At 43.6% G+C, this 15,000-nt stretch overlaps 1 protein-coding gene across 1 annotated transcript in view; it reads right to left on the bottom strand.

The window, feature by feature from the left end:
• Window positions 1–12,441, bottom strand: part of LOC143026739 (uncharacterized) — a 117,993-nt gene extending 105,552 nt beyond the window's left edge. The window contains exons 1-2 of the mRNA XM_076187509.1: window positions 9,036–12,441; window positions 1,642–1,685 (exon numbers count right to left, since the gene is read on the bottom strand). Coding sequence (XP_076043624.1) covers window positions 1,642–1,685; window positions 9,036–12,441 — 3,450 coding nt within the window. The remainder of the gene's footprint in view (window positions 1–1,641; window positions 1,686–9,035) is intronic.
• Between the last annotated feature and the right edge of the window lie 2,559 nt (window positions 12,442–15,000).

Here is a 15,000-nt window from a genome sequence, read left to right as displayed (position 1 = left end):
TGTATGGGGGTGGGCGGTTCTTCCTCAGGTCCGACAATATACAAAGAATATACAAAGTATGGTTAATCATTAGCTATATGCGACCGCCGGGCCACTCACTGATGGCAAAATGAAAAAGTTGTATTTGCGGAAGAGGAGGAAGATGAGGAGGAGTGGGAGGTGGGTAGGGAGGAGTGGGAGGTGATTAGGGAGAAAGGGTGGAGATGGAGAGGGAGAAGGAGATGGAGAGAAGGAAGGTGGTGGCGGAAGGGTGAGAGGTGGGGAAAATAGGGAGAAGGAGGAGAGGGAGAACGGGAAGAGGTGGGGAAGGAAAAAGGGAGGAGGTTGGGAGGAAGGAGGGGAGGATGAAGGGAGGATGAGGAGAAGGATTTCGAAAAGGTGGGAAGGAGGAAAAAGAGGAGGAGAAAAAGAAGAGGAGGGTAGGAGGAGGAAGAAGAGGAGAGAAAGCATAATAAATAAAAGGGGAGAAGAAGGAAGAGGAGCAGGAGGAGGAAGAGGAAGAGACGAGATGTTGAGCACTGGGAGGAGAAAGATGGGGATTAAGATGAGGTGAAACGATGAGGTTGATGTTGAGGTTGAGAATGAGGTTGAGATTGAGGGTGAGCTTGAGGCTGAGGCCGAAGTTGAGGATGAGGATGAGGTTGAGGTTGATGATGATGATGATGATGATGATGATGATGATGATGATGATGATGATGATGATGATGATGATGATGATGATGATGATGATGATGATGATGATTATGATAGTGATGGTGATGATTATTATGATAGTGATGATGATGATGATGATGATGATGATGATGATGATGATGATGATGATGATGATGATGATGATGATGATGATGATGATGATGATGATGATGATGATGATGATAATGATTATTATTATTATTATTATCATTATTATTATTATTATTATTATCATTATTATTATTATTATTATTATTATTATTATTATTATTATTATTATTATTATTATTATTATTATTATTATTATTATTATTATTATTATTATTATTATTATTATTATTATTATTATTATTATTATTATCATTATTATTATTATTATTATTATCATTATTATTATTGCTATTATTATTATTATTATTATTATTATTATTATTATTATTATTATTATTATTATTATTATTATTATTATTATTATTATTATTATTATTATTATTATTATTATTATTATTATTATTATTATTATTATCATTATCATTATCATTATTGTTATTATTATTATTGTTATGATTGTGATGATGATTATTATTATTATTATGATGATGATGATTATGATAGTGATGATGATGATGATGATGATGCCGATGATGATGACGACGACGACAACGACGACGACGACGATAATGGTGATAAGAAGGAGGAGGAGGTAGAGGAGGAGGCGGACGAGGTGGGGGTAATAATTCCCCCCACCGCACATCCTAACACCTCCTTCTCCTTCTACTAGACTAAGAAATATACATATCTACTGAATAGAAATCTACTGACTATACATAAGAAGAATTTTTCAGTTTCTACAAAACCATAATAAGAAGAAAGTCCATTGTAAAAGAGATCTCTATTGATTTTTTTTAACAAACCATGAGAAGAACGTCCAACATCGTCTCGGCTCACCTTCGACTGAGTATTTTCGTCGACTCCGCTGTCATGTCCCTCTTCTGAAAGGCAACATTGAAAAAAAGATCAGTCAAAGCCTTGCAGGGGCACAGGGCAAGAAATAAAGGTTCCTAAAGGCCCTGAGGGCTAGCTAGCTTTCCTAGAAAGGGAGGGGAGGGAGAGCGTTTGCTAGACACCCGAATCTGACCCATCATGATGCATGAGAAGCAGGCAAATCTATTTTAGTTATTAGTGCATAAATACATGAATCGCTTATATACGAACCTTTCTGCAACAAAAGAAAATATTATATATATTGATAAACTATATGATGACAAATGAGACTGAAGTAAATAAGGATTAATGGGGGAATTTAAATGCTTAAACGTTTCAACCCACTTGTTCTTGATCACAAAGGTGACAACTCAAGCACAACGTGGACCTTACATAGCCGGGTCAACTTATGGGACGCTTGGAAGACCTTATTACCTGACTGACTATTTGTGTGTTTATTTTATTCTATTATTAATTAACTTGTGGCTTTTGCCAAGCATACAAAACCTTCTTTATGGTCAATGTAAATATTACTGTTAATGTAAGCTGCTTCAATCGTTTTTCTATCTTTTGGTTGATCTCCTATTGAGCACAATTGTAGTGTCCCAGTCTGTTGTACTTGAGTTGTCAGTTTTAAGATCAAGGTCCTACGGGTCGAAAGGGTAGAAATTTTCCAATTAATCCTCGTCTACTTCCTCCACTTTCAGTTTCACAATATACATAACTGGGATGCATCGTGGATCAGCTTCACATGGCAGAATTTTTACATAGATCGGGAAGGAGGAATCAAGGAGTCTTGGTTTCATAGCCGTCTATAGCGGATATGTGTATATGTACATGTATACCTATACATGTGCATATAAGTAATTACATGAACATATACATCTCCAGATCTAATAAAGTCTTATTAGTAAAAAAAAAAAAAAAAAAAAAAAAGAAAGCGTAGCGTGGATCTCAAACAGGAAAATGACCTATTTCTTTTTATTTAGAAACGATGAGATGAAATTTCGTTCAGAAATAAATTTGATTTAGATTCTTTTCAATATAGACGTGACAGAACGAATGCTAGGGCAAGACACCCGGATGAAGGAAAAAGTAAAACGATACATTGAATATAATCATGAGTGAGGGGGAGGGAAAACACAAAGAACACCTATAGATAGGCTCAAGTTAGAAGCAAAAATCTCGACGATATAGAAATCCAAACAACAAGTTTCTGACACAGCAAAAGGGACGGGGACAATGCATTTAATATCAGACTGGAAGTGTCGAAAAACAGTGAGAGTGAGGTTCAAAAATAGCACGTAACGATGACGATAAAAAAGAAAACGACTAAAGATGTATAAAGAGGAAGGTGAATCTTTACCAAAGCTAATGCCGATAAATAAACAGCTACTAAGAGATTAAGAACTACCAAGCGCTTAACCCTTCCACTGGTTTGTAAAACTCTCCTGGCTGCCGCCAAGCGATTTTATTCACCCCAGGAGGGGGGGAACCCCCACCCTGCGCAGAACAAGGGTTAACAATACCCTAATGGGACAGAGTTGGGTGAATAAAGGGGGTGGGGGAGGGGGAGGGGGGAAGGGAAGATGTTGGAGAAGTAACCTGTGGGGAAGGGAAAGCAGCTAAAGATTTGTTGTGACAAATAGGGAGGTGGCATAGGGGCAAAGAAGGATGGGGTGGGGTTGTTTGAGGGGGTGGGTGGGGAGGTTCACGGGGGACGGTAAAGGGGAAAGGGTGGGCGGGGCGGGGTGGGGGGTGGAAGGTATTCGAGGGAAGGCATACTGCCCGGTGAGAGGACTACCAGCTCCTGTACGTGGGTCCTCACTACATCAACCTGAAGAAAAACTTGAGGATGATCATAATAGGACTGCTACAGCGTGACAATGGTAACGGAAGCGGAGGGAGTGAGGTGGTATTTGTGGTGGTGGCGGCGGCGGCGGCGGTGGTGGTTGTGGTGGCGGAGGAGGAAGAGGAGAAGGATGAGGGTGAGGAGGCGAGTCCCATCGTGTGTTGGTACTGCGTTGAAGGGGTTAAGCGGAAAACACGACAGAGATCGAGTTCCCTCGAGGACGACAGAGCTCGAGTTCCCTCGAGGACATGGCCCGCTGGATGGGGCTGGCTGACTGGTTTGAGGGTTGTTTTTCTATAGGTTTACACCTTCTACAGGTATACATAGAGTCTCAGGGGCGCGTGTAGCGATACAAACACTAAGATCATGTGTGTGTCTACGTGGGTAAGAACTCCTACGCGTCATGTTGCTGAGCTACTTCTTGTACTGTAGTTCTATAGGCATACACTAGTCAATTAATGTAGAAAAGGCACACACTAATCTGTATGATCACTGTCTCTTGAGTTATGTCTGAGAGGAGTAAAGGATGTCATTCACTCAAAGAAAAGAAAAGAAAAATAAAGTGAGAATATCTTAAAACTAAAATCTTACGAAAAATTATTTATCCTGAAACAAATTTTGTGTGGAACATCGACCTTGGGGGGACGCGGAGGGGGGTGGGGCATAAAAACAAAAACAAAAAAACTTAAGACTAATTTACAACCTCAAGGGCTAAAGTGTATTTCAGAATAGACCTAGTAGGCTACAATGTAATTTAGAAAAATATTAAGGGCTAGAATATAATTTAGAAAAAATCTTAAAGGCTAAATCGTAAATTAAAAAAATCTTAAGGGCTAGAATGTAATTGAAAAAAATCTTAAAGGCTAGATTGTAATTTAGAAAAGACCTTAAGGGCTACATTATAATTTAGATAAGACACCGTAAGGGATAAAATACAATTTAAAACAAATCTTAATGACTAAATTGTAATTTAGACTAATATCCTTATGGGCTAGAAGGCACTGCAAATATCAACCTTACGGGCTACAACGCAATTTAAAATAATCCTTAAGGACTAAAACGAATCTTCAGATAAATAACCTTACGGACTATAAGGCACTGTAAATATTAATCTTAAGGGCTACAATGTCATTTAAAATCCTTAATGGCTAGTTCATTTTCGATAACAACCTTCCGGGCTTGAGCGCAATTTCGATTTAGGCTTAAGGGCTACGAGGCACGTCACACCTTATGGGCTATAATAGAACTTAGAATAACAATCTTATGGGCTAAAAAACATAAAATTCACTTGAGGAGGACTCCTGGGTAAAGAGGAAATTCTCAGACCTCGAAATGTCTTAACTTAAACTTAACTGTGATAAACTAGAACGAATCAGACATTTCTGTGCGTGTGTGTGTGTGTGTAAGTGTGTGTGTGTGTGTGTGTGTGTGTGTGTGTGTGCTTACACGTGTGGTTGTATAAATGTGTAACATAGTGTGCGAAATATTACTGTACACATGTCTACTATATGCGAACATCGCTCTGACGTTGGGTGCTAACTAAATCAATTCTGCACATCTAAGTCAACTCCGTACATCTAACACACTCTACACATTGACTCTGGTACTCTTAAAATTCTCAGCATTCTTCTAACAACCAGTGCTTCTAACGTCAAACGGTCATAAACTAACATTGTCTAAGGTTCCCAGTCTGCCTGACTGCCTATGAATAGCAGCGACTACTAAACATCGACTGTGTTCTGGTGTACTGTGCAGTGTACTAAGTGTCCCGTCCCCACACGTATAGCCTGTGTTCTTCTTTTCTTGACGTCGATGTGTATACATCACCCGGAACTTCGACTCCTCGGATTCCTCTGCATGTTCACGCTTGGTAGGTGGTGGTAGCAGTAGTAGTAGTAGTAGTAACAGCAGCAGCAGTAGTAGTAGTAGTTGTGGATGGTGGGCGGTGTAAGCTGTGCCACTTATAAATTAATGCCTGGGAGTGTTAGAAGTGCGGTCAGGTCAGCAAGGGACCCGCATCCAGACAACCCCTTTGTGGGTGCTCGCTTTTGGCTGACCCCCCTCCCCCTCCGGCCTCAAGCTGTGTCTCCACCAGCTAGGCTCTCTTTCTCTCTCTTTCTCTCTTATTTTCTCGTTTTCTCTTTAAAGCCACCGAGTTTAGGCTCGAGTGGGCTCAGCAATACTTATTACTGAACACTCAGCAATTTTTATTACTAAGCAAAATGGATTTTTAGAACTTCTTATTCTAACTTTTGTTAGACGTTTTTATTCATCTTTGGGGTTACCCTATGCCCTTAAAAAGGTAAAGTGCTGGTTTAGGTCTATGTAAGTGCTATGAACGGATGCTCAGGGTTCTTTCCCCTGATGGCAATGAAGGAAACAAAAAATGCATCAAAACGTTGCAGCGCACTCGTAGTTTGAAGCAGCCCATGTTTTACATATAGCCGATATGTGAGGGGAAAATGCCAGCTCAAAGAAGCTTTACAAGTTGGGTGTAACAGTGACATAGTCAAGCTTTATGAAGCGCAATGCGCCGGCGGCGTCGATCCGGCTGGCTTTGCCGGTCTGCCGGAAAGTGGCTGACGACTGCTGACCCAACGTCAGCAAGCAACCAAGCCCCCAAGCTGCGCCCGTCTGCTGGTTCGACTGTGATTTTTTAGCCAAACAGAAATGAAATTCAGAGCGGTGGTGATAGTGGTAATGTGAAAGCTTGTGAAGAGCTTTGGCACAGGTGAACTGGTGTCGAAAGAATAATAATTGATTTTGTACAGTTTATGAAGAACGGGTGCAGAATAGTAGAGAGGCAGCGGCGTCTAAAAAATGTGTCAAGAGTAATTAATGTGAATATAGTTTGTGAAGAGCCTCCACACGGGTGGTAAGTAGTGGTGTCGAGAAAAACTAGTGTGTGTAAAGCCTGTAAAGCGCTTGGACAGAGATGTTGGGAAAGTGTTGGTGTTTAGAGTATCTAACACATGTATGGTCTATCAAGCGCTTGTACAGATACGAGGGAAGATGTGTTGTCAAGTCAAAGGAGAATTTTCACAGAGATGGACGAAGAACCAATGTCAAGTCACTGGTGAACATGTGTCCAGGAAAATAAGAGATGAAGGAAGGACATCTGAAGACATCTCAATAAGGTGTGCATATCATGATGAGCCAACACAGCTGGGGCGAAGATCGGCGTCGAGCGTGTGTATGCTCCGTGAAGAGACTGCTCAAAGACTGGGTAAGATTTGATGTCTAGAGGGTGTACAGTTTGGACACTTTTGTGCAGAGATACTGGAAGAAATGGCGTCAACGAAAGGGTCTATGCGTGTAGTTTGTGAAAAAAATGCGCAGAGGTGGAGGGAATACTAGAATCTTGCGCAGAGAAAGAATAGATGTCTGGAATTGTGAATAGGAGTACAGACTGGGGGAAATATGTGTAGAGAAAGTCGGTGGGGATGGGGAAAGATCTAGTGTTGAGTATGGAGCTTATGCACCGAGAGTATGGACTGTGAAATGACAAAGACCCCCCCAAAAAAAAAGAAAAAAAGAAAAAGAAAGAATCAATTGTAGAGTTAGTAGCGAGGTAGGTTGATTAGTTGGTATATAGTAGTATTCTTAAGGAAAATGCTCATGTGCATAGCTGATGTAAGGAAGAAGAGAAACAAATGTTAAACAGCAGAAGTACACTGTGAGAAGGTGTTTCAATCACTGAAGAGTCTGGACTGACCAAGGTCAACATAAGAACAGGTCAGTTCACTTCAGAAAGAGCACTGACAATATAGCATCTTGAAGAGGTTGACTTAAGTCATGTAAGACAAATCAGTCGACTGTTGCATCTAATGACGTTATGTTGCTATTTTTTCCCGAAAAGAACTGGCCTACTCTTGTTTGGACTTTGGGAAAGGCATAGTGCCAGTATAGTGCCTGGGTAGAATAGCTCTAACGTAGATTAAATATATCATAGGGCTGGTACAGAAGACGTGTAAAATTTACCTATAGTTTCTATAGTGTGGAGATAAAGTGGAGGTGAATACCTTAGTTGAAGGTTACTTTAGGAGCTGCAGAGCTCTTCTTAGAGGCTAAAAGAAAAAAAGAGGAGTGAGGAAATGTTGCGAATATTGAGGAAAAGAAAGTTTCAAGAATTCTGATGACGCCCGGGCGCGAGTGTGTTCACGTATTGTGTGCGAAGAAATGTGTGGCGCAACACAGAACAAGAGTTTGCGACGTTACGCACAGACTCGCTCGACACCACGTGACAAGATGTGACATGGCTCTGTGAGTGCCTCTGTTTGTCTCCCGTCTGAGGGCAGAGTGTCTGACGTGACTCGGCCGCGCACCATGGCACTGCCAGTGAAGGTGATGGCACTGTAGGAGTCTTGTTCACCTGGTGTCTGACAGGATTCTTCAGTCCCCGCCGTCGCTGTGGCTGGGCTAGATTATTGAACTGCGGAAAATAAAGCAACGCAAGGAGGGTATGCGCTGTGTAGAAAGTAAAAAAGTAATTATATTTCACCGGATCTGTCCACTTGGTGAAGTGAAAAAAGAACGACAAAAGGGGGAGGGGATTAAAAATGTTTTGACAAAAACAAAACAAAATCACCAGTCAGGCGACGGCATGGACGTTGGAGTACATGAGTGATCCCACCGAAAACACTAAGACGTGCAGAACGAGTCCTAAATATACTACAGAGGTCATTAAAAAAAAAGGTCAAGGTGAAGGAAGTATAGGCGCAAGCAGGAAGTAGTTCAAGCGGCAGCAGTAACAGCAGCAGCAGCAGCAGCAGCAGCGGCGGCAAGATACAATTGGTGGCAGCAACGGTAAAAGAACAAGAAGGCTAAGCGCTAACAAGAACGTCATACCAAGGTCTCCGGTCAGAAAAGGGTTGGAAGAAGCGGCACGTGACATCGCAGTCACAGCTGACGTGGCACCCCTGCCGCAGCTCTCTCAGGGCGTTGGTCTTTTGGGGGGTAATGGAGGGGTTCTCAGGCCAGATCACACATATACATATATATATTTTTTTCATTTTGGTTTGGTTTTTTACATAAATTTGCGGACCGCGTTCCACCGTCCAATTCCATTTAATGGAGTCTACTACGTGGCGTAGGTACTTGTAGTAGAAGGGGGTTCTGCGTGCCACGTCAGGTAGGAAAATTCTCTGAAGGGTAGTGCGCATGCGTCCTAGGGTGGGGCAGGGCAAGGGGGCACGAAAGGGTACTCATGTCAAGTATCGGCCTGGGCTCGCAAGCTAACACTACAAACCCAGAAGCTCGAGCTGATGAGGTCAGCCCCCTGTCAGCTCGCCGCCGAGTCTCTCTCCCCACGGGAGATCCCCTCCTGGCTGCAGCCAGGAAACCTCCTCATCAGCATGGCAGGCGCGCTTCGGTCTCTGGACGCTAGAGGTCCTCAAACGCGCGTCCCTACGAGGTCTCTCGACCGGAAGGAAGACGCCTGAGAGCCTTTGGTGTCCGATGAGGCAGGGGCGGCGCCTTCTGGGATACTCAGCTGAAGGCCTCGCACCTGCACGGGCGGACGCCCTGCCTAAGAGGCGGCGAGCCGCTGCCTCCGGGGTGGCAGCAACAGGCTCCTCCGCCTCCTTTGGCTTGTCCGCCGTAGTCGGCGCCTTCCGGGGCCTTCTCTTGACTCCGGATTTCTTGAGCTTCTTTTCCTTTGTGGCGGACTTCTTGGAGGGCTTTACCTCCGGCTTTCCTTCCTCTTGAGTCTCCTCCGCTTTGCCCTCACCGTCCTCCTCCTTCGTCTCCACTTCTTCCTTCGTCTCCTCTTCATCCTTCGCCTCCTCTTCGTCCTTCGCCTCCTCTTCGTCCTTCGTCTCCTCTTCCTCCTTCGTTTCCTCTTCGTCCTTCGCCTCCTCTTCTTCCTTCACCTCCTCTTCGTCTTTCACCTCCTCTTCGTCCTTTGCCTCCTCATCGTCCTTACCTTCCTCCTCCTGTTCTTTGTCTTCCACTTTACCCTCTTCCTCCTCGCCTACCTCCGCCTCTTTCTCCTCTTCCTCCTCCTCTTTCTCCTCCGCCTTATCCTCTTCACCCTTCTTTCCCATTTTTTTAACCTCCTCCTCTTCCTCCTCCTCCTTCTCCTCTTTATCTTCCTCTTCTTTAGTCTCCACAACTGCCTCCTTCTTTTCCTCTACACTTTCTTTTTCTTCTATACTTTCTACATCCTCCTTTTCTTCTTTACTCTCCTCTTCCTCTTTACTTTCCTTTTCTTCCTCTTTACTTTCCTTTTCTTCCTCTTTACTTTCCTTTTCTTCCTCTTTACTTTCCTTCTTTTCCTCTTTACTTTCCTCTTCTTCCTCTACTACTTCCTCTCTACTCTCCTTTTCTTCTTTTATACTTTCTTCCTCCTCTTTTTGTTCTTTTTTACTTTCCTCTTTACTCTTCTGTTCTCCTATACTTTCTGCCTCCTCTTTTTCCTCTTTACTTTCTGTCTTTTCCTCCTCTAAGCTTCCTTCCTCCTCTTTTTTCGTATCTTTTACATCTTTTTCTTCCCTTTCCTCTTTCGTGCTTTCTATTTTTTCTTCTACAGTTTCATCTTTCTCCTCTTTATCAACATCTTTAGATTCTAGTTCTTTACTTTCTTCGTCCTTCGTTTTGTCTTCTTTACTTTCTGCTTCTTTTTCTTTGCTGTCTTTAACCTTTTTACTATCTTCTTTTTTACTCTTACTAGTGTCTTCACTTTCTTCTTCTTCTTCTTTTTTGGATTTTTCTTCCTCTTCCTCTTTTTCTAAGTCTTTATCTTTGTCTTCTTTTGAATCTATTCTCTTAGATTCTTCATCTTCATCTTTGGATTCTTCTTCAGATTTTTCTTCTTTAGATTTCTCCTCTTTGTGATCTGTTTTTGTTTCTTCCTCCTCTTCTTCCTTTTTACTCTCTTCTTCTGTTTCTTGTTTAGATTCTTCCGTTTTTGCTTCTTTGTCTTTCTCTTTTGCTTCTATACTTTCGTCCTTAGCTGATTCTTCTTTGTCTATATTTACAACCTTTACTTTCTCTTCTACTTCTTTATGTTTTTCTTTTTCAGTCTCTTCTTTCTCTGCCTTTTCTTCTTCTTGCTTCTTTTCCTCCACTTTTTTCTCTTTCTTCTCTTTTTTATCTTCCACTTCTTCCTTCTTTGTTTTTTCTTCTTTCTTTTCTGTCGTCTCTACTTCTTTTTCTTTCTCCTCCTTTTCGGATTTATCTTCTTCTTTAGATTCAGGTTCTTCCTCTTTTCTTTTTTCTTCTTTCTTTTCCTCGGTTTTTTCTTTTACCTCTTTCTCTGCTTCCTCTTTAGCCTCTTTAGATTTAGGCTTTTCCGTCTCTTCCTCTTCCTTATCATCCTTTTCTGACTTTTCCTTCTCCTCCTTACACTCTGTTTCATCAACGTCCTTCTCTTCTTCCTCCTTCTCCTCTTTACTCTCTAATCTTTTGCTCTCTTTTTCGTCTGTCTTGATCTTTTCTGCTGAAACTTCCTCATCCTCTTCTTCCTCTTTTCCCTCCTCGCTACCTAAATCACTTTTTATACTTTCTGTTGATTCTTCCTTATCTTTATCAACCTTCTCCTTCTCCTCTTCCTTGTCGCTTTCCTCTTCCTCGGTTTCCTTTCCACTATCTTTGTCTTTGTCTTTCTTCTCCCCTTCCTCCTCTTCTACTTCTTCACTCCCCTTTTCCTTTTCTTCTTCGTCTTCCTTGTCCTTACCTACACTGTCCTCAGGTTCCCTACCTTCCTCCCCCTTCACCTCCTCCTCCTCCTCCTTCTCCTCCTTCTCCTCCTTTTCCCCTTCTTTATCTTCCTCACCTTCTTTGTCAGACTTAACACCCACCTTCTCCTCCTTTTTCTCTACCTCCTCCTCTTTCCCTTCCTCCTTAGTCTCCTCTTTCCCTTCCTCCTTAGTCTCCTCTTTTTCTTCCTGTTTTACCTCTTCTTCCTCCTTTACCTCTGCCTCCTGCTTAACTTTCTCCTTTCCTTCTTTCCTTGCCTCCTCCTTTGCATCTTGCTTTATTTCTTCCTTTTTCTCCTCCTTCACCTCCTCCTTTACCTCCTCTTTTTCTTTTACCTCCTCTCCCTTCTCTTCTTTCTTTACCTCCTTGTCTTTTACCTCCTCTCCTTTTTTATCCTCTTTCTCTTCTGCGTCTACATAATCTTTGTCTGTTTTCTTAACCTCCTTTTCTTCGCTTTCCTTGTCCTCCTCACCCTCTTTCTTTTCACCTTCTTTTACCTTTTCCTCCTCCTCCTTCTCCTCCTCTTCCTCCTTTTTTGTCTTTTTAGTATCTATCTCTTTAGGCTTCACACTCTCCTCCTTCTCCTTCTCCTTCTCCTCCTCCTCCTCCTCCTCCTTTTCTTTCTTTTTCTCCTCCTTGTCTTTCACTTCTTTGTCTTTAACTTCCTCCTTCGCCTCCTCTTCCTTCGCCTCTTCTTTTCCTTTCTTACCTCCCTCCTCCTCCTCCTCCTTCTCCTCCTCCGCTGCTCCTTCCGCTACCTCTTTACCCTCCTTTTCCTTCACATCCTCCTCCTCTCTCTCATCATCCCCACTCTCCTCCTTTTCCTTACCCTTCTCTTTCTCCTTTTCCTCTCCCTTCTCTACATCCTCTTTCTCCTTTGCCTCCTCTTTTCCGTTCACAACTTTCTCCTTCTCCTTCTCCTCCTCCTTTTCCTTTTCCACTTTCTCCAATACATCCTTCTTAGGTTGGTCTTGCTCCTCTTTCTCTTCCTCCTCCTCCTTTTCTGCCCCATCCTTCTCCTTCTCCTCCTCCTTCTCCTCCTTCTCCTCCTTACCATTCACATTACCTGTTTTGGCGCCTCCTTCCTTCTTCGCCTTGGCTGCCTGTTGGTCGTCTTCGGGGCCGCCGCAGGATCCTCCAAGGACCGTCCCCTTCTTCTTGGTGGCCGCTGGCTCAATGACCTCATCCTTCTTGGCCTTCCCCTTCTCAGTCATCATCTTCTTCTTGGCCTCTTCTTCCTTCTTCTTCGCCTCTTCCTCCTTCTTCTTCTTCTCCGCTTCCTCCTTCATCTTCTTCTCTTCTTCTTCCTTCTTCTTCTTCTCCGCCTCTTCCTTCTTCTTCTTTTCTTCAGCCTCCTTCTTTTTCATCTCCTCCTCCTTCTTTTTCCGTTCTTCTTCCTCTTTCTTTTTCATCTCTAATTCCTTCTTCTTCCTTTCTTCCTCCTCCTTCTTCTTTCTCTCTTCCTCCTTCTTTCTTTCTTCCTCCTTCTTTCTCTCTTCCTCCATCTTCCTCATCTCTTCTTCCTTCTTCTTTCTCTCTTCCTCTTCCTTCCTCTTCCTTTCTTCTTCCTCCTTCTTCTTTCTCTCTTCCTCCTCCTTCTTCTTCTTTTCTTCTTCTTTCTTTTTCCTCTCTTCCTCCTCCTTCCTCTTCCTTTCTTCCTCCTTCTTCCTCTCTTCCTCCATCCTCCTCATTTCTTCCTCCTTCCTCTTCCTCTCTTCTTCCTCTTTCCTCTTCCTCTCTTCCTCCATCATTCTCAACTCTTCCTCTTTCTTCTTCCTCTCTTCCTCCTCCTTCTTTTTCCTCTCTTCCTCCTCCTTCTTCTTCCTCTCTTCCTCCATCTTTTTCATCTCTTCCTCCTTCCTCTTCTTCTCCTCTTCCTCCTTCCTCTTCCTCTCCTCTTCCTCCTTCTTTTTCCTCTCTTCCTCCTCCTTCTTCTTCTTCTCTTCCGCCTCCTTCATCTTCCTCTCTTCCTCCTTCTTCCTCCTTTCTTCTTCCTCCTTCTTCTTTCTCTCCTCTTCCTCCTTCTTCTTCTCCTCCGCCTCCTTCTTCATCTTTTCCTCCTCCTTCCTCAACATCTCCTCCTCCAGCCTCCTCATCTCTTCCTCCTCCTCCTTCTTCTTCTCCTCCTTCTCCCTCTTCGACCTCTCCTCCTGCTGCTTTATTCCCTCCATCTCCCACATCAAGCCGCCTCTTGTTCTGTCCGTCTCGTCCTCCGACATTCCTTTACCTCCGTCTTTCGTATCGATCTCCTTCTCGTCCCTAGTCTGCTCCCTCTCCTCCTTCAACCCCATCTTCAGGTCTCTTCTCACCTGCGCTTCCATCACCTCCTCCTCCTCCTCCTTCTTCTTGGCCTCCTCCTTTTCACTGGAATCACTTATGGACGAGGAAGAAGAAGAGGATTTCTTTCCAGATTCCTTAGACTTATCACTAGATGAGGAACTAGAGGGCGATTGGCTAGATACACTAGACTTCTCGCTTTTATCACTAGACTTTTCGTCCTTATCACTAGATTTATCAGACTTGACTGATACTTGTGCATCGCTCTTGGAGGACACTTCGTCCTCGTCCTCGTCCTTGTCTCGTCTGAAGGCCGAGGTGTCCTTCTTGCCCTCGAAGCGTTTGACATTGTCAGAATCCCCGTTCATCTTGCTGCCGTAGACAAAGCCTCCGCCGACTCCGACCACGAACTCTGAGGATGAGATGTGGTGCTGCCCATCCCGTTCGCCGTGGTGCCCCCAGGTGCTCGCGCCGCCGTTTCTGCTCGTGCTCGACGAGAAGGAGGAAGACTTGCCCTCCTCCCCCTTCTTCGCCTTCTCCTCCTCCTCCTCCTCTTTCCCTGCTGCCTTACCTGTGTCGCCGTGGCGGTATGGCCGCATGCGGCCTTCCGCCGTGCCGTTTCTTCCCGTAGGAACGGCGCCGTTCGAGAACTGAAGCTGAGCCGCGGTCTTCGCCGACACTGCCAGCGTCCTCGCCGAGGTCGCTGCCGCCATGGCCGAGGGGGATTTGCACGTCTTGATGTCCATCACCACGTCCGCGTCGTCGTCGTGGTCCGAGGGAGGTGGGGGGGCGGGGTCGTGGTTCCTGCCGTGGGGATCCCCGCTCCCGTTGCGGAAAGTCAACGACGCGGTGAGAGGGAAGTCACTGATGTACGAAGATCTACTGCTGGGGCCGGTGGCCTTCGGGGCGTCAGAGGGTTAACGTTAGTGCCAGCAAAAGGGGGTTAGAACAAATGTTACCAGGTTACGGGGACAAAGAACATGTTAAGAGATTATTAGGTCCAGTAAAAGGGATGTCATAGCAGGAAATGTTAATATCTTTTTAGTGAGATGGTCACCAAAACCCCCACCCCCAAAACAAACAAACAAACACGGAAATATACCTTGTTTTTTCTCTAAAAACAGACGATTTGATTCAGGTGAGAATGGATGTGGGTTTGGTTTGATCTCCTTTAGGCATCGTTAGACTAAATAATTTCAGCTGCAGGAAATCGCCCGTCCTTCGCCACAACGAAACTTATGAAGTGGATTAAGGGACTGAGTGAATGAAGAATTTTTGTCTGTTCACCTGAACCAATCTGCGTTTTGTAGATTATATATATATATATATATATATATATATATATATATATATATATATATATATATATGTGTGTGTGTGTGTGTGTGTGTGTGTGTATAATTATCGCTTTGAACTGGTGTTTAACACATTATAGACGAAATTATTTCAAGATTATGACAAAAGGGTAATATTAGCTGTGTAGCTTTGACGATACT

This window comes from Oratosquilla oratoria, chromosome 7 (assembly GCF_046742065.1).
Source record: "Oratosquilla oratoria isolate Oo_2021 chromosome 7, ASM4674206v1, whole genome shotgun sequence".
NCBI lineage: Eukaryota > Metazoa > Arthropoda > Malacostraca > Stomatopoda > Squillidae > Oratosquilla > Oratosquilla oratoria.
This window is presented reverse-complemented; position numbering and strand designations above follow the sequence as displayed.